At 36.4% G+C, this 25353-nt stretch overlaps 1 protein-coding gene across 5 annotated transcripts in view; it reads left to right on the plus strand.

Annotated features, from left to right (window-relative positions):
• DMXL2 (Dmx like 2) overlaps window positions 1-25353 on the plus strand; it is a 158107-nt gene that overhangs the window by 93254 nt on the left and 39500 nt on the right. For all 5 annotated transcript variants that reach the window (XM_057543197.1, XM_057543198.1, XM_028167484.2 and 2 more), the window contains 6 exons: window positions 1007-2683; window positions 5693-5803; window positions 9228-9397; window positions 14853-14950; window positions 15392-15557; window positions 16881-17145. In XM_057543197.1, the coding sequence (XP_057399180.1) occupies window positions 1007-2683; window positions 5693-5803; window positions 9228-9397; window positions 14853-14950; window positions 15392-15557; window positions 16881-17145 (2487 nt within the window). The remainder of the gene's footprint in view (window positions 1-1006; window positions 2684-5692; window positions 5804-9227; window positions 9398-14852; window positions 14951-15391; window positions 15558-16880; window positions 17146-25353) is intronic.

Here is a 25353-nt window from a genome sequence, read left to right on the forward strand (position 1 = left end):
TATTTAGATAGAACAGGCTCGGGTGTTTAAGTGGCTTTCCCACTGTTAGGAAGGTATTGATAGAATGGAACTTGAATCCAGGCCTTCTGATCCCAATCTTAATCACTATTACCCCTCATCTTATAGTTGTTGTTTTTTTAAATTAATTTATTTAATTTATTTATTTTTGGCTGCGTTGGGTCTTCATTGCTGCGTGTGGGCTTTCTCTAGTCGTGGCGAGCGGGGTCTACTCTTTGCTGTGGTGCGCGGGCTTCTCGTTGCGGTGGCTTATCTTGTTGCGGAGCACAGGCTCTAGGCACGGGTCTTAGTAGTTGCAGCATGTGGGCTCAGTAGTTGTAGCTTGCGGGCTCTAGAGCACAGGCTCAGTAGTTGTGGCGCACGGGCTTAGTTGCTCCTCGGCATGTGGGATCTTCCAGGGCCAGGGCTCGAACCCGTGTCCCCTGCATTGGCAGGTGGACTCTCAACCACTGCGCCACCAGGGAAGTCCCTCCCCTCATGTTATAGTTGACAGTAGATGGGAAGTGTTAGTCTTTGGCAGTCAGGAATAAATATGAGGGTTCTGGTTCAGTGTTAGGAGAGCATGAATTAAACCTGGTGAAGAAGGTGAGATCTAGTGTCTGTTTAGCTGACTGAAAACATTTTGTGGTGCAGGTAGATCTAGTGTCTGGATTATTTGAGGGCCAGTTAGTGGAATTTGAAAGGCAAATTTTAATGACTATTTAAGTATTTATGATGAAAGTGATAAAAGATGTAGAATGAAAGTCCAGTGAGGCATGTGTGGTAAAGACATATAAATTACAGCAGGTGACAGGTTTATTGATTAAGCATTGACTTGTTTCATTGCTTTTGAGTTTTATTTTAATGAAATATTTGGTTTAGCAGGGGACTGCAGAGTTACTCTGAAGAAGCTCATAGTGGATTTGGATTAATCACATTCTAGAATTTGATTATTAGCATATTATTTTGTGTTTCTATTATTATGACAATCTGCTTTTTCTTTTTTAAGGCCACCTGAGTTCCTCTTCAATTTATCCAGTGTGCCTGGCACCTTATTTAGTGGTTACAACTTGTTCTGACAATAAAGTACGCTTCTGGAAATGTAGTATGGAAACCAATCTACAATGTAAAAGTGATGAGAAGGAAACCTATCATTGGAGGAGATGGCCCTTGATGAATGATGAAGGAGAAGATAACAGCAGTACAGTGAGCATTGTGGGAAGACCAGTTGCTGTTAGCTGTTCATACACGGGTCGCCTTGCAGTGGCTTACAAACAACCTATCCATCACAATGGTTTTGTTTCTAAAGAATTTTCCATGCATGTTTGCATATTTGAATGTGAATCTACAGGAGGGTCAGAATGGGTTTTAGAACAAACAATTCATCTTGATGATTTGGTCAAAGTCGGGAGTGTACTTGATTCAAGGGTCAGTGTCGACAGTAATCTCTTTGTGTACAGCAAATCAGATGCACTTTTGAGCAAGGATAGATATCTTATTCCGAATATTAAACATTTAGTACATTTGGACTGGGTATCAAAAGAAGATGGCTCCCACATTCTCACAGTAGGGGTCGGTGCTAATATCTTCATGTATGGGCGGCTTTCAGGAATTGTGACTGAGCAAATCAATAGTAAGGATGGAGTAGCTGTCATTACTTTACCACTATGTGGAAGTATCAAGCAAGGAGTTAGGTCAAGATGGGTTCTTCTTAGATCTATAGACTTAGTGTCTTCTGTTGATGGTACACCTTCACTGCCTGTTTCTCTCTCTTGGGTAAGAGATGGGATATTGGTGGTAGGAATGGATTGTGAAATGCATGTATATGCACAGTGGAAGCATGCTGTCAAATTTGGAGACATGGACGCTGATGGTCCTGATGCAGAAGAGACAGCAATACAAGATCATTCTGCCTTTAAGTCTAATACGTTGTCAAGAAAAAGTATTGTTGAGGGAGCAGCTATTGCTGATGATATTTTTTGTTCACCAACTGTAGCTCAAGATGGTGGCTTATTTGAGGCTGCACATGTACTTTCCCCTACTCTCCCGCAGTATCATCCAACCCAGCTGTTAGAATTGATGGATTTAGGGAAAGTTCGCAGGGCTAAAGCTATTCTCTCTCATTTAGTAAAATGCATTGCAGGAGAAGTTGCAATAGTTAGAGATGCTGATGCTGGAGAAGGAACTAAGCGACATCTTTCTCGAACCATTAGTGTAAGTGGCAGTACAGCAAAGGATACAGTCACCATAGGGAAAGATGGTACTCGAGATTATACTGAGATAGACTCTATTCCTCCACTACCGTTATATGCATTGCTTGCTGCCGATCAAGATACAACCTACAGAATTTCAGAAGAAAGTACAAAAATACCACGGAGCTATGAAGATCATACAGAAAGTCAACCAGAAGATCAGTATTCAGAGCTGTTCCAAATCCAGGATATAACAACAGATGATATTGACTTAGAGCCAGAAAAAAGAGAAAACAAATCAAAAGTAATAAATCTTTCTCAATATGGACCAGCTTACTTTGGCCAAGAACATGCTAGGGTACTTTCAAGTCATCTTATGCACTCAAGTCTCCCAGGCCTTACCCGTTTGGAGCAGATGTTCCTTGTAGCTTTGGCTGATACAGTGGCTACCACCAGTACTGAGCTTGATGAAAACAGAGATAAGAGTTACTCAGGTAAATAACTAAAAATTTATAAAGTTATCATTAATAGAACTGTTTGTATTTATCTATATAATGACTCACATATTAAATTGCAGTCTTTCTTTAAACCTTGCAGCGAAATGACCTCTCTAGTTGATAGTTACTATTACATAATATGATTAGTTGTAAAAGGAAAGGTGATTGGGGTAGGCTATGACTTGTGCATGTGACTTTATGTATTTGTGATATCTGTGTGCATCCTCACATGAATTTTTACCCAGAAACCTTCATATCATTTTGGACATATAGTCTTTTGTTTTTCTGAACAGATTGATTCCTATGGTTTATTTTAATTTTAATTTTAGTGATAATAATGGCCCATTTGTTAATTTTACTATTGAACCACCAGGCTTGTAAGGACCTCCTGGGCTCAACTTGTTCATCTTCGCATTTCTAGGTATAAATAATTTTTATAATTACCTAATTTTCTCCAAAAAGTCTCTTGAGAAAGAGGTTTTCATACATTTTAATGTAACATGTGTCTTGCTTAATTCATTCTGTAACCGGAAAAATTTTGGCTGCCTCCTGAAACTAGATTTCATTCTTTTTTATGCAGATAGTTGAAGGTAATGGTGTTGATTCTAAACTCAGAAGGTAATGGTGTTGATGACATTAGCAAAGGAAACCGAAAATGATTGATCATTCATTCATTCAGTAAATATTGTGGAGGAGTGAACAATTGCTATGTGCCAGGTGCTTCATGTACTTTATTGTATTTAATTATTACAACAGTCTTCTAGTAGGTAGCTACTATTATACTTAATTTTATAGATGAAGACACTGATCCTTAGGGAGATTAAGTGACACATAAGATCACATAGGTAGTAAATGGCAGAACTGGGGTTCAGATGTGGGTAAATCATTGCCTCCAAGCCTATACTCTTTTAATTATTTCACAAGATTTCCAAGTTTGAGGGAAAAAGACTGTTCCTCAAAGCTACCTGGAATATATCTCTTCATATAGGTTTATGCCTTTATAATATATCTCCAAGGTTTTCTGTAGATTAAAATAACTAGTGACCTTTAAAGGATTTTGCCTATGAGTTATTTTCTAACCATATTAATTAAAAAAAATTTGAATCGTTTTGAGGTTGTGTGCAGTTGAGCAAGATTCTCCCCAGAACAGCCTTAAGCCTTTGTTGCAAACTTAATATATGTTAGAGTTTTTACTTGAGACATTAAGAAAATAGATACATCATAATCCATGAAAAATAGTTTAAATTTTCGGATACAAAACTGTATCCTTAGTTAGGCAATATAAAAATGGTTCCTCCTGGTCACAGCGGATTTTCATTAGGTAGATAAGGCAGGAATGAATGTCTCCATTTCACAGGTAGGAAACTGAAGCTCAGAGATTAAATAGTTGCCATCTCAGTAAGTGGATTCTAAGTAAATGAATTCTTCCATTTGTTCAAGTAAGACAATTTAGAGGTATTCCTGACTCTGCTTTCTCTCCCGCCCTAATCCAGTCCATTGGCGAATGCTATTAGTTCTACTGTATGGAGACTCCAGTCATTTCTCATCACCTCTCCTGTTACCACTCTGGTCCAAGTCACGTCACATCCTGCCTAATTATTGACAAAGTCTCCTACTAAACTGTTCCGTTCTTGTTACCCTAGTCTGTTCTTCGCATAGGAACTAGTGATTATTTTAAAACAAAATCACATTAAATCTCTCCTCTGCTCAACAAACACTGTGGCTTCCCATCTCACTTTAGAACAAAAAGCCAAATCCTTCAGTGATCTACAAGGCTCTTTGTGATCTGTGCTCACTTCCATTCTACTGCATTGTCTTCCTTGCTGTCCCACAAACACACTAGGCACATTCCTGTCTCAGAGTCTTTGCGCATATTGTTTCCTCTGCACAGAATACTTGTCTTCCAGATTTAGGCGTGCCTCATTCCCTTACCTCCTCAGATTTCTGCTGAAATGTCATCTTATTGGAAAGTTCTTCCCTGGCCTCATTATATCAAATAGAACCCTCTTACCCCAGCACTCCCTTTCTCTCAGTCCTGCTTTATTTCTCTCAATAGCGTTAATTTCCACTAGACACATTACTTCTTTATTGTTTGTCTCTGTCTCCTAAGTTGTAAGCACCCTGAGAGTGGGGACTTTGCCTTATTCCCTGCCAAACCCCCAGTACCTAAACTGTGCCTTCAATGTAGCGGATGCTTACTTTGTTGAGTGAATACATGAGTGAGTGGATGGCTAAATATAGCTGATGGGAAGTAGAGGTGGAACTTTGACAATTTAAAACGTTTTATTTTCTTCAAGAAAATATTTGATTCAATACTCTTGAGTACTTCCTAAGTGGCAGTTACCAGGCTAGGCACTGTTAGTATTTTTCTGTTTCTTTTATCCAACAATGGCTATAATTTTGAGTAAACTTGCCACGCTTTCATACCTCTGCTCAACTTTTGACTAAGAGTAAATTTGTGGAATCAAGGTTAGAGTTCAGCCTTAACTTGGTAACACTAACCTGGGGGTCAAATTTGAAATCTTTGAATAATGAATCTTCTGTATTTCATTGGAGCTAACCAACCTGGAAAATATTACCTATTTAATCATATAATAAATAATTTTACTTTATTATGTAATTCCTGTTTTTAAATCTCATCTGAATTTGCACAGGAAGTATTTTAAAAAATTATACCTAACTTACTATAGCTAATATATTTTTTATTGGATTTCAAGATTTCTTTCCTTTTCATTTATTATGAGTAGCTCTAAGTACTATTATTACCTGTACTAATAGGTACTTATATTTTTCCCAATTATTTTTCATTTGGCAGTTTTATTATATAAATATGCTTTTTGTAAAGCTGTATAAATAAAGATATTGAAGTGTTCAGAAAGGAATACACTCAAAAAATATATATTTTGTGTAAATTATTATTATTAAATTTAATGTTTATTTTCTAACTTTTTACTGGTTTGTGATTTGTTGCATTCCTTTTTCCTTAAACATATTTCCTCTTTGCAGGAAGAGACACATTAGATGAGTGTGGTTTGCGGTACTTACTAGCTATGCGCTTGCACACTTGCCTTTTGACATCACTGCCTCCTTTATACCGAGTACAGCTACTTCATCAAGGTATTGTTTGAACCTTCGTGCAACTTTTATTTCGTACTGAAGTGGTTAGTATATTCATATTTGTGTATAAGCATTAGTAAGTCAACATATGCATACCTATCACTAGCCTTAAGATCTTCCTGTCACAGGAAGATAAGGTACCCACTTACCTTTTTTCTGTGTTATTTTTCAGCTGTATTCTGTGACTTTTGCTCATCTGTCTCAGTTTCTCAGACTTCAGTCACTAAAGTCATAGTAGTTTAAGTAAACTTGGTATGCCTGAGGTTGTAACCTACAGTGGCCCTGAATTTCTATGATGCCTGATACCTTTTCTTTAAAAATTATGTAAATTTTGTCCTATGCATTGTTATTTGTGTTTATTTTAATATAAGCATTATGTTCTAAGTTATTTACTTACAAGTAAAGCTGATGTTCCAGGAATATCTGCCGTATAGTAATCCAGTAGATTTGTATACTTCTAGCACATTGCCACATACCCTGATTTGCGATATATAGGTTTATATCAGCCCCCTAACTTAATAGATTAAAAAATCAAAACTGGGCTTCCCTGGTGGCGCAGTGGTTGAGAATCTGCCTGCCAATGCAGGGGACATGGGTTCGAGCCCTGGTCTGGGAGGATCCCACGTGCCGCGGAGCGGCTGGGCCCGTGAGCCACAACTACTGAGCCTGCGCGTCTGGAGCCTGTGCTCTGCAACAAGAGAGGCCACGATAGTGAGAGGCCCGCGCACTGCAATGAAGAGTGGCCCCCGCTTGCTGCAACTAGAGAAAGCCCTCGCACAGAAACAAAGACCTAACACAAGCCATAAATAAAGAAACAAATAAATAAAACTTAAAAAAAAATTTGTTTAAAAAAAAAAAAGAAAACACAGCCTCAAGTTTCTCTCCAACTCAGATCAACCTCAATTTAAAAAAAAAAAAAAAAATCAAAACTATAGAGTTTAAAGTGACCTGCCAAGATATAGGGCTATTTGTTAATAGAGAATTCCAGTGCCGTGGGCTGTGTTCCTTTTGAAACCAGCATCCTGGATACAACCCCATAAAATATGCTTTAGTACTGTAGGACCTGGAATACCAGGCTTTATAGTTTGTTACTCTTACCCACAGTACTTACCCTTTACCCTTTACCCTCAGTAAATGTTCTTTGAAAATATGATTCTAAACATATGTCATATTCTGTTGTGTTTTTAAACTATAATTCGTCTATATAGTCCTTTATTTTTTTCTAAAAATACAAATTTTGCTGGTTTTTTCCTATTTGAATTATCACTGTTAATGAATGACCTTATAACCTTGCATATAAATATTTATGTATATATCTGATTACTTCCTCATGTTTGTTTTCTAGTAGTGAAATTACTGAATCAAAGGGCTTGAAAATTCTTAACTCTTGATAAGTATTGTGACTTTCAGAAAAACCATGCTCATTTACATTCCCAGAACCAGTGTTTGATGATGCCAAAACTCAACTCATTGCAACACTTGATATTATCATTTAAAACAATTTATGCCATTTGGAATAGGTTTAAAAAATGGTATCTCAAATTTTAGTTTTAAAATTTAAAATTTTAGTTTTAAATGATGATCATATGGTACTGAATCACTTAATGACAATTGTGTACATTGCCTAGGGAGACCTAAAACACCCAAATTTCTAAAGCTTTGTCAAATTCCATTTTCCCTTTGATACAGTTAAAACATTGGAGATGAGAAAAGTGACTGCTATTGTAGGTGATGGTCTGGGGAAAAACTTTAGCTAGTAGACAAGCTAAGAAGAACAGAGATATATTGCAAAGAATAGCCTGCCATTGGTAGGCAAATAAAAATAAGTGCCTACTGGTGCCTCTGGTTTTTTTCTTCCTAATACCTTTTTTCACTTCTAGTAGTTAGATTTCCAAATAGAGTTACTGCTCTCTTAATCTTCTTTCTGAACCAAATTCCTCTGACATGCCTGTGTGTATTTTTGTTTCCTTTTAGTCATACCAAAAATGTAATCAATCAAATTTCATTTAAGGGTATAGAATATACTTTATATTGTTATTTTATATTAAAATTTTTATATCAGCAAAAGTGTGCATTTTGCATTGCCTTATAATAGCAATTTCTAAAGCAAAGTGTCAGTTTTTTTATAGTTATTTCATTCAGTGATTATTTCTTGAATCAGACAGATTTAAATAGTGAGAGAATTAATCTGCTTTTTAGGTTCTGAAAAAATACAAATTGATGTTTTTAAGTTTTGTCCATTTTCCCCCTAAATTTATAGTGACAGTTAAGGCTTGTTGCATTGATTTTGTGATATGATTTCAAACACAGTTGTATATAAATGTTAGCAATGAGGAATTTAAAAGACTTAAGATTATTATTTAAAATGGTCCTAATAGTTTTTTTAATACTTTCCAAAGGAACTGTTGGGAAGCAGTAATTGTTAGAAAAGCTTTAAACTATATGGGAAATCTATATAGTAGTTGTTAATGAAAAAAATTATATGTGGTAATATTGATAGCCTTACAGCGTTGGGAGTCCTGTGTTGTAATGTGACTATCAGACCGTCATTGACCTCAGGCATTTCTTTGTTTCCAAAGGGATTCTAATAGATGGCTGATTCGACTAGCCTGGCTTCTTTCCTGGGATCCTTGGGGTTCTTCCCAGCGGCATTCCCACTATCTAACATCACTCCTTGGTTCACTTCTCTCATGTTTCTTCTTCACCTGCTCTAAGTGGAGTAAAGTGTTATCAGTTGTTCAACTGTTAACAAACTCACTGAGGGTGTCACTAAACCCTATTTGTTGCCTCTAAATACAGCCTAGATCCCTGTCAGTCTTTTACCAGGGCATAAAAGTGTTTGCCATATGCCATCAGTAATTAGGCCGCTTTAAACTCTTTTTAACTGAGGCACCAAAGGCAGAGGAATGTGCCTCCTGACTATTCTTCCCCAGAACTCTCATCAAGTTTAAAGCTTGCTTTGAAGTGATATGTGGCTCCTTGGCCGGAGGGATGAATGGGGCAGTTTTCCATATCCAGTACTGAAGGGTATGGTCTGCAAGCAAGTGGCACTGTGAAACAACATCCACGTACATGGACCAACATATTTTGACTTGACCAGAGCTTTTACTCTTGATCAGTTTGGTGTGTGTACGTACATATGAATGGCTTGATATTCAAATATCTTTCTTTCCAGCAATTAAGTTTTAGTGTCTCTATTCTTGCAGCGAATACGTTTCAGAAAGATTTTGGTTTTGTGTATCCTGTCAGTGATCTTGTATGTAGAAGCTTATACTATAAAATCCTGAATGATGAAATCTTTTGATACTTTTTTTCAGCTTGAAAATTCTTTCCAGAATGAATAAATACATGATTATGTAAAAAATTGGTTTTGTTTTTGTTTTGATATAGTTCTGAAACTTATTATTTTGTATTTCTAATTTAGGTGTGTCTACTTGCCATTTCGCCTGGGCTTTTCATTCTGAGGCTGAGGAAGAGCTGATTAATATGATTCCGGCAATTCAGAGAGGGGACCCTCAGTGGTCTGAGTTAAGAGCTATGGGAATAGGTTGGTGGGTCAGGAATATTAACACTCTTCGAAGATGCATTGAAAAGGTAACTTTACTTCATTGGATTTTGAAGTTAAGTCTTTTCTTAAAGCATAAAAGATATTATCTTCCAGAAAACCTGTGGTGAGGGATTAGTATGTACATCTTGAGATCTTGAGAACTTCTTAAATAAAAATTTTTGGACCTTTAAAACTGAAACTTGACCTTTATAAAATGTCCAAGCAGTATATCAATTGTCTTTTGCCATATATACTAAGTATATAGTATTTATGGAACAGGAATATTTTCTGCTATCAGTTGAGGTGCATCCTAGTTTAAGAAAATACAAACTGTATGTCAGTTATGTACATTACATAGAAAAAAAAGTTCTATTTATTCATTTATTTATTTATTTATTTATTTATGCATGCTGCACTGCATGGCTTGCGGGATCATAGTTCCCCAACCAGGATGGAACCCGCACTCCCTGCAGTGGAAGCACAGAAGCGTGGAGTCTTAACCACTGAACCGCCAGGGAAGTCCCAAATCGTTCTTTTTATATAAAAGATTCTGTGCATGGCTAGGTTAATAAATACCAAACTTCCTGTGCACATTTAAAATACCATTCAACAAATTTTGATTTGTGTGCACTTGAAGAACATATCTATGGCAGCAAATGACACATACTATAAATTTCTTTTTTAACTTATTTAATTAATTTTTTTTTGGCTACATTGGGTCTTGGTTGCTGTGTGCGGGCTTTCTCCAGCTGTGGCAAGCGAGGGCTACTCTTTGTTGCGGTGCACGGGCTTCTCATTGCGGCAGCTTCTCTTGTTGCAGAGCACGGGCTGTAGGCGCTAGGGCTTCAGTAGTTGTGGCACGTGGGCTCAGTAGTTGTGGCCCATGGGCTTAGTTGCTCTGCAGCATGTGGGATTTTCCTGGACAAGGGATTGAACCTGTGTCCCCTGCATTGGCAGGCGGATTCTTAACCACTGCGCCAACAGGGAAGTCCCCTCATGCTATAAATTTTAAAATGGGTTTTTGGAATCAGTTTTCTAGTAGAAAAAAAATTGTTAAAGTTTTTTTAGTAGAAGCTGAAAATTCTTTCAGTGTTGCAGAAACTAATCGTTATTGAGCACCTTTTGTGTACCAGGTTTGGGTCTAGTTGCTTTTCATAAATTATTTCATATAATCTTCTCATCAGCTGCATGTTACCATCTTGATTTTCCACCTGATAGAACTACGACTCAGAGAGGTTGGGTAACCAGCCCAAACTCCCATCATTTAAAAGTGTTAGATTTAGTCTGTGCCCTTTCTACTCTGTCGTGATTAGGAGAGTGGGATTGTCATTGTTTTGTTTACTTTTAGGAGTCCATTGAAATTCTCAGAAGTACAATTAATGACACTACATTTGTGGAGTATGAATTCATTTCTCCCAAGAGGAATTTATTCCTCTACAGTAGTAGTTTCTAAATTTTAGTGTTTGAAGAATCACCTGGCAAACTCGTTTGAAACACACATCCCTCACTTCCACTCTCGGAAGTTTTCATTTAGTAGGTTGGAGGTGGTAGGGCTGTGGCATCTTCATCTGAATTAGCATCCTGTGATTCTGGTGTTCATGGTCCTCACATCACAGTTTGAAATGTAAGTGTAAAACTGTCATTTTCCTGCTACATGTAAGGCTGCCAATAAGATATAAGTATTTCTCTTCTCAAGATAGGCAGATGTAAGAAGGAATTTGTTGTCATACCAACCAAGAGATGTAGTTTCTGATGTACAGGGAAATTAATTGTTATAGCATATAAATTACACAGTATCTACGTTAATTTTTTTTTTTTTTTTTTGGCCACGCCACACGGCTTGTGGGATCTTAAGTTAGTTCCCAGACCAGGGATTGAACCTTTGCCCTCAGCAGTGAAAGCACCGAGTCCTAACCACTGGACCACCAGGAAGTCCCCATTAAATTTTTTTCGTATCCCAAAGCAATGGAAAAAGAGGAGGACATATTTTATCTGAAATGTTCAGATGTTGCCTACAAAGTCTCTTCAGTTTCTTGTTATTAGTGTGTTGTGTCATTATAATTGAGTATTTCTGATATATACATATGATTTATTTCCACAAGTAACTTATCTCTGAAAATTAAATCAAAAGGATACGTAAAATTTTTTCCCTTGAGATATATGTTATATTGGGTTGGCCAAAAGGTTCATTCGTTTTTTTCTGTAGGATGGCTCTAGTAGCACTTAGTTGTCTTCAACTTCATTCGAAAGAAATTTTTAGATTGTATTGTGACAGCTGTCATGTCAGCACGCATTTAAAAAAAAACTTATCAAAATTGGTGAATTTTTGTGTAGCCATTTTAATATTGAAAATAGAAGGGAAAAAGCAACACTTTTGGCATATTATGCTTTATTATTTCAAGAAAGGTAAAAACACAACTGAAACGCAAAAGAAGATTTGTGCAGTGTATGGAGAAGGCGTTGTGACTGATCAAACATGTCAAAAGTGGTTTGCGAAGTTTTGTGCTGGAGATTTCTCGAGAAGCTGGACGATGCTCCACGGTCGGGTAGACCAATTGAAGTTGATAGGGATCAAATCGAGACATTAACTGAAAACAGTCAACGTTATACCACGTGGGAGATAGCCGGCATACTCAAAATGTCCAAATCAAGCGTTGAAAATCATTTGCACCAGCTTGGTTATGTTAATTGCTTTGATGTTTGGGTTCCACGTAAGTTAAGCCAAAAACAACCTTCCTGACTGTACTTCCTCATGCAATTCTCTACTGAAAGGTACCAAAAACGTTCCGTTTCTAAAACAAATTGTGATGGGTAATGAAAAGTGGATACTGTACAATAATGTGGAACAGAAGAGATCATGGGGCAGGCGAAATGAACCACCACCAACCACACCAAAGGCCGGTCTTCATCCAAGGAAGGTGATGTTATGTATATGGTGGGATTGGAAGGGAGTCCTCTATGATGAGGTCCTTCTGGAAAACCAAACTATTAATCCCAACAAGTACTGCTCCCAATTAGACCAACTGAAAGCAGCACTTGACAAAAAGCATCCGGAATTAGTCAACAGAAAACACATAATCTTCCATCAGGATAACGTAAGACCACATGTTTCTTTGATGACCAGGCAAAAACTGTTACCGCTTGGCTGGGAAATTCTGATTGATCTGCTGTATTCATCAGACATTGCACCTTCAGATTTCCGTGTATTTTGGTCTTTACAAAGTTCTCTTAATGGAAGAAATTTCCATTCCCTGGAAGACTCTAAAAGGCACCTGGAACAGTTCTTTGCTCAAAAAGATAAAAAGTTTTGGGAAGATGGAATTATGAAGTTGCTTGAAAACTGGCAGAAGGTAGTGGAACAAAATGGTGAATACGTTGTTCAATAAAGTTCTTGGTGAAAATGAAAGATGCATATTTTATTTTTACTTAAAAACCAAAGGAACTTTTTGGCCAGTCCAAAAACTCATTAGCTGAAGATGAATAAAAATTCTTATAAAAATTATTAAACATTGAAGTACTAAGCTAAATGATTGAAGGCAGAGAAAATACTGAAAAAGGGGAAGAGGAATAAAAGCGTTTTTGTGATGTGATTTTAGGTGTCTTTCCCCCTCTTTACCATGCCTTGGTAGCTTCCTGCTCTACCATCAGTCAGTGTTCATTAATAAAACATCCATTGTTTTTTATCGTTATGCCTCTCAACTTAGTTATTTGCAGAGGTTATATCAGTATCTTTGAGAAATATGTGGTCTGTATGGTACTGTATTCAAAACCATATGATTATGTACAACAATGTTACTGGCTTAATAATTTTTAAACTTACATTGAGTTGATTGGTTCTTTATAAATTCAGCAACTTTGGTCATATGGCTCAAAGGAGGTTATCAGTTATGGTACAAGGGGAATTATGTATTCATTAAGGCTTTTTCACATGGAATTTCTAAGACCTAAAATTTGAAAGCCCTTCAAAATAATGGAGCTTCAACCACCTGTATTTTAATTACATGCCAGAAAGAATGTGTCAGTCCTTCAGAACTGTCAGAATTTGATTGAAAAATACTGGAGGGCTTCCCTGGTGGCGCAGTGGTTAAGAATCTGCCTGCCAATGCAGGGGACACGGGTTCGAGCCCTGGTCTGGGAAGATCCCACATGCCGCTGAGCAACTAGGCCCATGAGCCACAACTACTGAGCCTGTGCGTCTGGAGCCTGTGCCCCGCAATAAGAGAGGCCGCGACAGTGAAAGGCCCGCACACCGCGATGAAGAGCGGCCCCTGCTTGCCGCAACTAGAGAAAGCCCTCGCACAGAAACGAAGACCCAACACAGCCAAAAATAAATAAATTAATTAATTAATTTAAAAAAAAAGAAAATACTGGAAAATTATGTTTAAAGAAAAAAAACTAAAACATTTATTTTTGTCTGTATTTTTAAAAATGTGTGTATGCATGTGTGTGAGTATAATTGATATTTATTTACAGTTGTCTGTATCAATATTAGTTGAGAGAGCTTTAAATTGTGAAATCACATATACGTACCATAGAAGTCAGCATTTTAACTTTTACAAAACATTAAGAAATTTAGGGCTTCCCAGGTGGCGCAGTGGTTGAGAATCCAACTGCCAGTGCGGGGCACACGGGTTCGAGCCCTGGTCTGGGAGGATCCCACATGCCGCGGAGCGGCTGGGCCCGTGAGCCACAATTGCTGAGCCTGCGCGTCTGGAGCCCGTGCTCCACAACAAGAGAGGCCGCGACGGTGAGAGGCCCGCGCACCGCGATGAAGAGTGGCCCCCGCTCGCCGCAACTAGAGAAAGCCCTCACACAGAAACAAAGACCCAACACAGCCATAAATAAATGAATAAAAATTTAAAAAAAAAAAAACAATAAGAAATTTAATATGTCTAATTTTCGAGAAAAGTTCTCACTGGGAATTCCCTGGTGGTCCATGGTTAGGACTCTGTGCTTCCACTGCTGGGGGCCCAGTTTCGATTCCTGGTTGGGGAACTAACTTCCTGCAATCTGCGCAGCGCGGCCAGAAAAAAAAAAAAGAAAAGAAAAGGTCTCACCTATCAAATATTCTGCATTCTTTATTGTTTCCTATGTTAGACAGTTTTATTACTACCTGGGTTCTAATCCCTTTTACACCCCTTACTTACTCTGTGACTTTAGGCAATTCAGTTAACCTCTTTGTGTCTCAGTCGCCTCATGTGTAAAATGGGCATAATAATAGTACCTCTTGGATCATGGTGATTCAGTAAGATAAGTGAAAGGTGTCTAGTACATGGTAAGTAGTCAGTAAATACTAGTTGCTGTTATTATTTTTATTGTAATTACTGGTATACAAAGGGTTGTTTCTAGGAGCGTGTATTATAAGCTACTGGCAATTGTGGATGGAATAGCTCTTCCCATCTGCATAGTTTCTGTCAGCCATGGAAGTAGTAGGGAAGCATTAATTGTTGTAATTTGTTTATCAACTAGTTAATTCAGTATAATTTTTTATTGACTGTTTAGGTTGCCAAAGCTTCTTTTCAAAGGAACAATGATGCCTTGGATGCTGCATTATTCTACCTTTCAATGAAGAAGAAAGCAGTAGTGTGGGGTTTGTTTAGGTAAATTTCCTCAACCCTTATACGGTTTAATGGAATGAAGATTGTGCTGTGACTCAGAAACATAATGCTTTTGAAAGTACTTAGATAAATCAGTTTCCTTTTTTGTGCCTTGATTCCTTTATCTGCAAAACAAATAGGCAGAATATCATTTGAACTTAACCTAAAGAGTGGGATAGTGTTAAAAATAAGTTGATAAAAGCACTTTGGAAAGTAAAGAGTGCACTTGCTTCCTATTCATGTATACATAAGGTATTTTGAGTTTTCTCCTTATTAGAAGAAATGAAGAGAAGCTTAATAACAAATACCTACCACTAAAGTTGTTATTGTTCTTCTTTTAGATGGATGTTTGAGGTTTTCATTTTCTATTTTCATATATTCTGTAAAGGATTAAAACTATTTTAAATATGGTTCAACCACTGATGTTTGTGCTCTGGTTCCTAGGTCACAGCACGATGAAAAAATGACAACATTTTTCAGCCACAACTTTAATGAAGATAGATGGCGTAAAGCCGCTTTGAAAAACGCTTTCTCTTTACTTGGAAAACAACGCTTTGAACAATCTGCTGCTTTTTTCTTGTTAGCTGGTTCATTGAAAGATGCCATTGAGGTATAACTAAGAAAACATGCTATGAATTACCTGTAAGAGCTTGAAAACCTGGGAAGATCATGGAGGAGACTGTAATGTTTGGTCATATGTTTGTAAGGATAGAGGGTAGAGAATAACTACAGAGATTACTAACTTAAATAGTGGCACAATGATAATGGAATAATAAATAAATACATGTAGAAACATAAAAATTTTATATAGAGAATATTGCATTTCAAGATAAGTATATGTCTTTCAAGTATAAGTGTATGGAAAAAATGGTTTATGAATATCTTTTTCCTGACCATCTTGTGATTCTGAACTATTTAAGTACGTATCGGTCACAATCTCCTTACTTCGTGTAGACAGGCAGATATTTTACGTTCTTTTTCTTCTAAATGAAATTCATAGATAAGGAACTGAGATTGCAGTTTATACTGTTTTGAAATGTAGTCTCAGATATTGGAAGGTGAATGGGAAGAGGTAAAACTTCGCATTTTTTGGTACACAATCTTGGTAGCTGATTAAGAGAGTAATTACACATATTTCTGTTTGTTTATGAGATATTCCTTTTAGGATGCCTATTATTATAATGAATAATCCAAACAGGTGAAGGAAAAACATAATCGGAAATAATACATCATAGAAAAAATAGGAAATATCCAACAAAGTGAAAGTACTTTATGTTTAGAATTAGTCATATTTTCAAAATTATCTCAGATGTATGATTTTTTAAAGTAACAAATATTTATAATTTTGAAATGGGAAGCTTAGCCTAGAAGATACTCAGGCAAAGAAGAGAAATGTTGATTGAGTGAGAGATGCTCATGTTGCCTGAATGACCTAAGATTCTCAGATGAGTAGCTACTTTAGAATATAAACTCAGAGAGAGTAAGAATAGAGTATGTGGCTTTATTTCTTAAGTTATTTGCTATGTAAGTAGAAGATTCTTTTAAAATAGTAATAATTATGTTTATATGGAAATATATTTGGAAATTAAGAGGAACTGATGTATATAAATTCAGATGTCATAAGTGGTATTTAATTTAAAGATGAATGTTATTTGAATTGATCTGAGATGGTGTTGATATACTTCGTTTTATGCATTTTTATAAATGATCTTTCTAGGCTGGAAGCTACTAAGTTCTAGTTTCTTAATCTTCCTGCTATTCCTTAATCTCCTTTCAAGCAAGTATTTAACTACCCTTCACTGTCTCAACCTCTGGACCTCTTCCCTCCACTGTGAGAATATAAATAGTGGATAACTTCAGGATATCAGTGGGATATTTCATATCTCTAAATAATTATCATTAAATAAGTATTTCTTAATATTTAAATTTATAGGTATGTCTTGAAAAAATGGAAGATATCCAGCTAGCCATGGTAATTGCCCGTTTATATGAATCTGATTTTGAGACTTCATCCACTTATCTATCCATCCTAAATCAGAAGATTTTGGGTTGCCAAAAGGATGCCTCAGGATTCGATTGCAAAAGATTACATCCTGATCCTTTCTTACGCAGTCTTGCCTACTGGGTAATGAAAGATTATGCCCGAGCCTTGGACACGTTATTGGAACAAACACCAAAGGAGGATGATGAACATCAAGGTAGAACATTTTGTGGATTTCTCTTTTTCTTTTTTAAAAGAAGACAGTTTCTGAACTGATGTTCACTTAGATAATACACACACACATACACACACACACACAAAACCGATCATTACCAGATTTACTTTTCAACTTTGAGAAATTAGTATCAAAATTTCTCGTGTGGCTAAAGGTTTAGTCACTTACTATCTATAATTGAATCTAGCATTTTGTTATCATAATTTGAGTAGTAAAAGAAGACTTCACACACATTTTTACTCTCATAGCTATATATCAAGGCATATAAGATTACCATACTATTCTAATTTCATATATATTAGACTGAAGCATACAGAATGTTTCCACATTACACAGGTCTTTCCATGTATCATAATAGCCGGTTTTCTAAAAAAGTGTAAATTTTGGCTGTTACACATATTGGTTTAGTGTATGGGCCTACAAAAACTTTATTCTTGTGTGGCAAACTTTCTTTACTCTTAGTTATCCCAAATAATTTAGATTTTTAAAAGCATTAGGAAGGTATCTAGCAGCATTGTTTGCAATAATTTTAAAAATGGAACATTTTAAGTATTCATCAATAGAATAGTTAAATAAATTATAATATATCCATACTATAGAAACAGTGTGCTATTAAAAATGGGGTAGAGTGATGTGTTAATATGTACTGTATTATTAAGTGAAAAAGTAAGATATAGAACAATATGGTTCTTGTTGCACTTTATGTATATATGTCGTACATATACACACGTGTGTGCACACACATACTGTGTCTGGTTCCCACTCCCTCTCCATTTTTTGTTTTTTGGAACAGATCACAAGAAACTGCCAGCACTGGTTATCTTTTGGGAATAAGAGTGGGGAGATACAAGCTTTTACTTTTCATTTTGTACTTTCCATAGTTATAATTTTCTAGCCTTTTATTATTACATATTATTTTTAAACACTAAAAGAGCTTACATGAATAAAGAGATTCAGGCTCAATTTTTACTTTCTTCTTTACGAAAAAGAAATATAATATTTTAATACAGTAGTCCCCCCTTATCCACAGGGATTATATTCCAAGACTCCCAGTGGATGACTGAAATTGTGGATAGTACCAAATCCTATATAAACTATGTTTTTTTAATATATATATATGATAAAGTTTAATTTATAAATTAGGCACAGTAAGGGATTAACTAACAACAGTGACTAATAATAAAATAAAATAGAACAATTATAACAATATACTGTAATGAAGGATGTGGTTTCTCTCACTCAGAATCTTATCATACAAATTTATTGCCTTTTCCATCTTAACTAAGCACTTACCATGCACTGTGCCCATAACTTTTGCAGTTTGAGGTGTGACAGAAAAACTAGCATGAGTTTCTTTTTCCTGCTCCACAATTTCATGGACAGAAGATTCATTCTGACCATAGATCTTAGTACCCTCAGCATACAAATTTTTTACTTTCCTTATTAAATAGAGAACTTTCAAATGTTCACTTAAAGGAAGTGCTTACGGCTTCTCTTTGGCATAGATGAACTGCCAGCATCACTGCTCTTGCACTTGGGGCCGTTATTAAGTATTATAAAATGAGGGTGAGTTGAACACACGCACTGTAGTGCCATGACAGTGGATCTGATACTCCAGGTGGCTACTAAATGACTAATGGGTGGGATACTCTGGACAGGATGGAGCGAGATTCTTGTCATGCTACTCAGAACCACTCGCAATTTAAAACGTATGAATTGTTTTCTTCTGAAATTTTCCATTTAATATTTTTGGACCTCAGTTGACCTCAGGGTAACTGAATCCATGGAAAGCAAAACTGCAGATAAGGAGGGGCTACTGTAAATATTTTTAAATTTTTTTAAAGGAAAGGAAATAAAACCTTTAGAAGAAAAATAAATATCTGAGCTACCCAGGTAATTTTAATAGAATGTACACATTTTTACAGAAGGAAGATTCTGTTTATTTCTTAATGTTTTCCAGGTTAACTTTTAAAAGGTTGTTACTGGGGAAATTGTTATGTATGCCTAAAAGAGTGAATGATATAATGAAAGTCTGTGGCTCTATCATCCAGTTTCAGTAGTTATCAACTCATAACCAACCTCGTGTCATACATGTACATTCCCATCCTTTCCACACCCTCCCATTCTCAATACTGTATAGATTCATTTTGAAGCAAACCCAACAGATCATTTCATCTGTGAATATTGCAACATGCATCTCTAAAAAATAAGGACTCTTTAAAAAACAATAACACATGTCATTGTTATAACACATACCAATTTTATTAGTAATTAAATACTCAGTGTTCATATTTCCCTGGTTCTCTCATAAAATCTTATACAGTTGATTTGTTTGAATCAAGATCCAAATGATGCCTATATATTGTGATTGGCTGAGGTGCCTCTTATGTCTGTTTTGATCCATATTTAGTTACCCCTCTCCCCCTCCCCCAGTTTATTTGTTAAAGAAGTCGGATTGTTTGTCCTGTAGTTTCTTGAGTTTTGGATTTTGCTGGTTGTGTCCCTGATGTTTCACTTAATGTTTTTTCCCCCTGTGTTCTCTGTATTTCCTGTAAGTTGGTAATTAAGATTTTAGAGGCTTTTATCAGATTTTTTGGCAGAAATATTTCATAGTTGGGTGGAGTACTTCCACCAGGGAACTCATAATGTTAGCTTATTTTGCTTTTTGAGGAATTAACAGCTATCAATGACTGCTGCCCACATCCCTTCTTTCATTAGTGTTTGTAAACTGATAATATTCTAAATACATCATTTTATTTTTCCTTTATGAGCTGCAATGCTTCTCTAGAGTACAATCTCCCTTGGCAATGGTTTGATTACTCTGAATTCCAGTAGTATGCATAGTAAAGGGAACATAAATGTTTGATTCTTCCTCTTTTTTTTTTTTTTGTAATGTCTGAAACATTTATATTAACATATTTCCATACAAATAACCCAATGAAAGTTTAGTATTAGTTGTTTTGTTTGTTTTTTTATACTGCAGGTTCTTATTAGGCATCAGTTTTATACACATCAGTGTATACGTGTCAATCCCAATCGCCCAATTCAGCACACCACCATCCCCACCTCACCGCAGTTTTCCCCCCTTGGTGTCCATATGTCCATTCTCTACATCTGCGTCTCAACTTCTGCCCTGCAAACTGGCTCATCTGTACCATTTTTCTAGGTTCCACATACATGCATTAATATACGATATTTGTTTTTCTCTTTCTGACTTACTTCACTCTGTATGACAGTCTCTAGATCCATCCACGTCTCAACAAATGACTCAATTTCGTTCCTTTTTATGGCTGAGTAATATTCCATTGTATATATGTACCACAACTTCTTTATCCATTCGTCTGTTGATGGGCATTTAGGTTGCTTCCATGACCTGGCTATTGTAAATAGTGCTGCAATGAACATTCGGGTGCACGTGTCCTTTTGAATTACGGTTTTCTCTGGGTATATGCCCAGTAGTGGGATTGCTGGGTCATATGGTAATTCTATTTTTAGTTTTTTAAGGAACCTCCATATTGTTCTCCATAGTGGCTGTATCAATTTACATTCCCACCAACAGTGCAAGAGGGTTCCCTTTTCTCCACACCCTCTCCAGCATTTGTTGTTTGTGGATTTTCTGATGATGCCCATTCTAACAGGAGTGAGGTGATACCTCATTGTAGTTTTGATTTGCATTTCTCTAATAATTAGTGATGTTGAGCATCTTTTCATGTGCTTCGTGGCCGTCTGTATGTCTTCTTTGGAGAAATGTCTATTTAGGTCTTCTGCCCATTTTTGGATTGGGGTGTTTGTTTCTTTGATATTGAGCTGAATGAGCTGTTTATAGATTTTGGAGATTAATCCTTTGTCCGTTGATTCATTTGCAAATATTTTCTCCCATTCTGAGGGTTGTCTTTTCGTCTTGTTTATGGTTTCCTTTGCTGTGCAAAAGCTTTGAAGTTTCATTAGGTCCCACTTGTTTATTTTTGTTTTTATTTCCATTACTCTAGGAGGTGGATCAAAAAAGATCTTGCTGTGATTTATGTCAAAGAGTGTTCTTCCTATGTTTTCCTCTAAGAGTTTTATAGTGTCCAGTCTTATATTTAGGTCTCTAATCCATTTTGAGTTTATTTTTGTGTATGGTGTTAGGGAGTATTCTAATTTCATTCTTTTACATGTAGCTGTCCAGTTTTCCCAGCACCACTTATTGAAGAGACTGTCTTTTCTCCATTGTATATCTTTGCCTCCTTTGTCATAGATTAGTTGACCATAGGTGCGTGGGTTAATCTCTGGGCTTTCTATCTTGTTCCATTGATCTATGTTTCTGTTTTGGTGCCAGTACCATATTGTCTTGATTACTGTAGCTTTGTAGTATAGTCTGAAGTCAGGGAGTCTGATTCCTCCAGCTCCATTTTTTTGCCTCAAAACTGCTTTGGCTATTCGGGGTCTTTTGTGTCTCCATACAAATTTTAAGATGATTTGTTCTAGCTCCGTAAAAAATGCCATTGGTAATTTGATAGGGATTGCATTGAATCTGTAGATTGCTTTGGGTAGTATACTCATTTTCACAATGTTGATTCTTCCAATCCAAGAACATGGTATATCTCTCCATCTATTTGTATCATCTTTAATTTCTTTCATCAGTGTCTTATAGTTTTCTGCATACAGGTCTTTTGTCTCCCTAGGTAGGTTTATTCCTAGGTATTTTATTCTTTTTGTTGCAATGGTAAATGGGAGTGTTTCCATAATTTCTCTTTCAGATTTTTCATCATTAGTGTATAGGAATGCAAGAGATTTCTGTGCATTAATTTTGTAACCTGCAACTTTACCATATTCATTAATTAGCTCTAGCAGTTTTCTGGTGGCAGTTTTAGGATTCTCTATGTATAGTATCATGTCATCCGCAAACAGTGACAGTTTTACTTCTTCTTTTCCAATTTGTATTCCTTTTATTTCTTTTTCTTCTCTGATTGCCGTGGCTAGGACTTCCAGAACTATGTTGAATAATAGTGGTGAGAGTGGACATCCTTGTCTCGTTCCTGATCTTAGAGGAAATGCTTTCAGTTTTTCACCATTGAGAATGATGTTTGCTGTGGGTTTGTCATATATGGCCTTTATTATGTTGAGGTAGGTTCCCTCTATGCCCACTTTCTGGAGAGTTTTTATCAGAAATGGGTGTTGAATTTTGTCAAAAGCTTTTTCTGCATCTATTGAGATGATCATATGGTTTTTATTCTTCAATTTGTTAATATGGTGTATCACATTGATTGATTTGCGTATATTGAAGAATCCTTGCATCCCTGGGATAAATCCCACTTGATCGTGGTGTATGATCCTTTCAATGTGTTGTTCGATTCTGTTTGCTAGTATTTTGTTGAGGATTTTTGCATCTATATTCATCAGTGATATTGGTCTGTAATTTTCTTTTTTTGTAGTGCCTTTGTCTGGTTTTGGTATCAGGGTGATGGTGGCCTCATAGAATGAGTTTGGGAGTGTTCCTTCTTCTGCAATTTTTTGGAAGAGTTTGAGAAGGATGGGTGTTAGCTCTTCTCTAAATGTTTGATAGAATTCACCTGTGAAGCCATCTGGTCCTGGACTTTTGTTTGTTGGAAGATTTTTAATCACAGTTTCAATTTCATTACTTGTGATTGGTCTGTTCATATTTTCTGTTTCTTCCTGATTCAGTCTTGGAAGGTTATACCTTTCTAAGAATTTGTCCATTTCTTCCAGGTTGTCCATTTTATTGGCATAAAGTTGCTTGTAGTAGTCTCTTAGGATGTTTTGTATTTCTGCAGTGTCTGTTGTAACTTCTCCTTTTTCATTTCTGATTTTATTGATTTGAGTCCTCTCCCTCTTTTTCTTGATGAGTCTGGCTAATGGCTTATCAATTTTGTTTATCTTCTCAAAGAACCAACTTATAGTTTTATTGATCTTTGCTATTGTTTTCTTTGTTTCTATTTCATTTATTTCTGCTCTGATCTTTATGATTTCTTTCCTTCTGCTAACTTTGGGTTTTGTTTGTTCTTCTTTCTCTAGTTTCTTTAGGTGTAAGGTTAGATTGTTTACTTGAGATTTTTCTTGTTTCTTTAGGTAGGCTTGTATAGCTATAAACTTCCCTCTTAGAACCGCTTTTGCTGCATCCCATAGGTTTTGGGTCGTCGTGTTTTCATTGTCATTTGTCTCTAGGTATTTTTTGATTTCCTGTTTGATTTCTTCAGTGATCTCTTGGTTATTTAGTAACGTATTGTTTAGCCTCCATGTGTTTGTCTTTTTTACGTTTTTTTCCCTGTAATTCATTTCTAATCTCATAGCGTTGTGGTCAGAAAAGATGCTTGATATGATTTCAATTTTCTTAAATTTACTGAGGCTTGATTTGTGACCCAAGATGTGATCTATCCTGGAGAATGTTCCGTGCGCACTTGAGAAGAACGTGTAATCTGCCGTTTTTGGATGGAATGTCCTATATATATCAATTAAATCTATCTGGTCTATTGTGTCATTTAAAGCTTCTGTTTCCTTATTTATTTTCATTTTGGATGATCTGTCCATTGGTGTAAGTGAGGTGTTAAAGTCCCCCACTATTATTGTGTTACTGTCGATTTCCTCTTTTATAGCTGTTAGCAGTTGCCTTATGTATTGAGGTGCTCCTATGTTGGGTGCATATATATTTATAATTGTTATATCTTCTTCTTGGATTGATCCCTGGATCATTATGTAGTGTCCTTCCTTGTCTCTTGTAACATTCTTTATTTTAAAGTCTATTTTATCTGATATGAGTATAGCTACTCCAGCTTTCTTTTGATTTCCATTTGCATGGAATATCTTTTTCCATCCCCTCACTTTCAGTCTGTATGTGTCCCTAGGTCTGAAGTGGGTCTCTTGTAGACAGCATATATATGGGTCTTGTTTTTGTATCCATTCAGCCAGTCTATGTCTTTTGGTTGGGGCATTTAATCCATTCACATTTAAGGTAATTATCGATATGTATGTTCCTATAACCATTTTCTTAATTGTTTTGGGTTTGTTTTTGTAGGTCCTTTTCTTCTCTTGTGTTTCCCACTTAGAGAAGTTCCTTTAGCATTTGTTGTAGAGCTGGTTTGGTGGTGCTGAATTCTCTTAGCTTTTGCTTGTCTGTAAAGCTTTTGATTTCTCCATCGAATCTGAATGAGATCCTTGCCGGGTAGAGTAATCTTGGTTGTAGGTTCTTCCCTTTCATCACTTGAAGTATATCATGCCACTCCCTTCTGGCTTGCAGAGTTTCTGCTGAGAAATCAGCTGTTAACCTTATGGGAGTTCCCTTGTATGTTATTTGTCGTTTTTCCCTTGCTGCTTTCAGTAATTTTTCTTTGTCTTTAATTTTTGCCACTTTGATTACTATGTGTCTCGACGTGTTTCTCCTTGGGTTTATTCTGTATGGGACTCTCTGCGCTTCCTGGACTTGGGCGGCTATTTCCTTTCCCATGTTAGGGAAGTTTTCGACTATAATCTCTTCAAATATTTTCTCTGGTCCTTTCTCTCTCTCTTCTCCTTCTGGGACCCCTATAATGCGAATGTTGTTGCGTTTAATGTTGTCCCAGAGGTCTCTTAGGCTGTCTTCATTTCTTTTCATTCTTTTTTCTTTAGTCTGTTCTGCAGCAGTGAATTCCACCATTCTGTCTTCCAGGTCACTTATCCGTTCTTCTGCCTCAGTTATTCTGCTATTGATTCCTTCTAGTGTAGTTTTCATTTCAGTTATTGTATTGGTCATCTCTGTTTGTTTGTTCTTTAATTCTTCTAGGTCTTTGTTAATCATTTCTTGCATCTTCTCAATCTTTGCCTCCATTCTTATTCCGAGGTCCTGGATCATCTTCACTATCATTATTCTGAATTCTTTTTCTGGAAGGTTGCCTATCTCCACTTCATTTAGTTGTTTTTCTGGGGTTTTTTCTTGTTCCTTCATCTGGTACATAGCCCTCTGCCTTTTCATCTTCTCTGTCTTTCTGTAACTGTGGTTTTTGGACCACAGGCTGCAGGATTGTAGTTTTTCTTGCTTCTGTTGTCTTCCCTCTGGTGGTTGAGGCTATCTAAGAGGCTTGATGGGAGGCTCTGATGGTGGGTAGAGCTGACTGTTGCTGTGACGGTCAGAGCTCAGTATCTTCCTCTTTTTATTTACCAATTTTCAAAATAATAGGTTGGTTCCCTAGCATCCTACAAAGGTGACCAATTAGCTTT

Source organism: Balaenoptera acutorostrata, chromosome 3 (assembly GCF_949987535.1).
Source record: "Balaenoptera acutorostrata chromosome 3, mBalAcu1.1, whole genome shotgun sequence".
Taxonomy (NCBI): Eukaryota; Metazoa; Chordata; class Mammalia; order Artiodactyla; family Balaenopteridae; genus Balaenoptera; species Balaenoptera acutorostrata.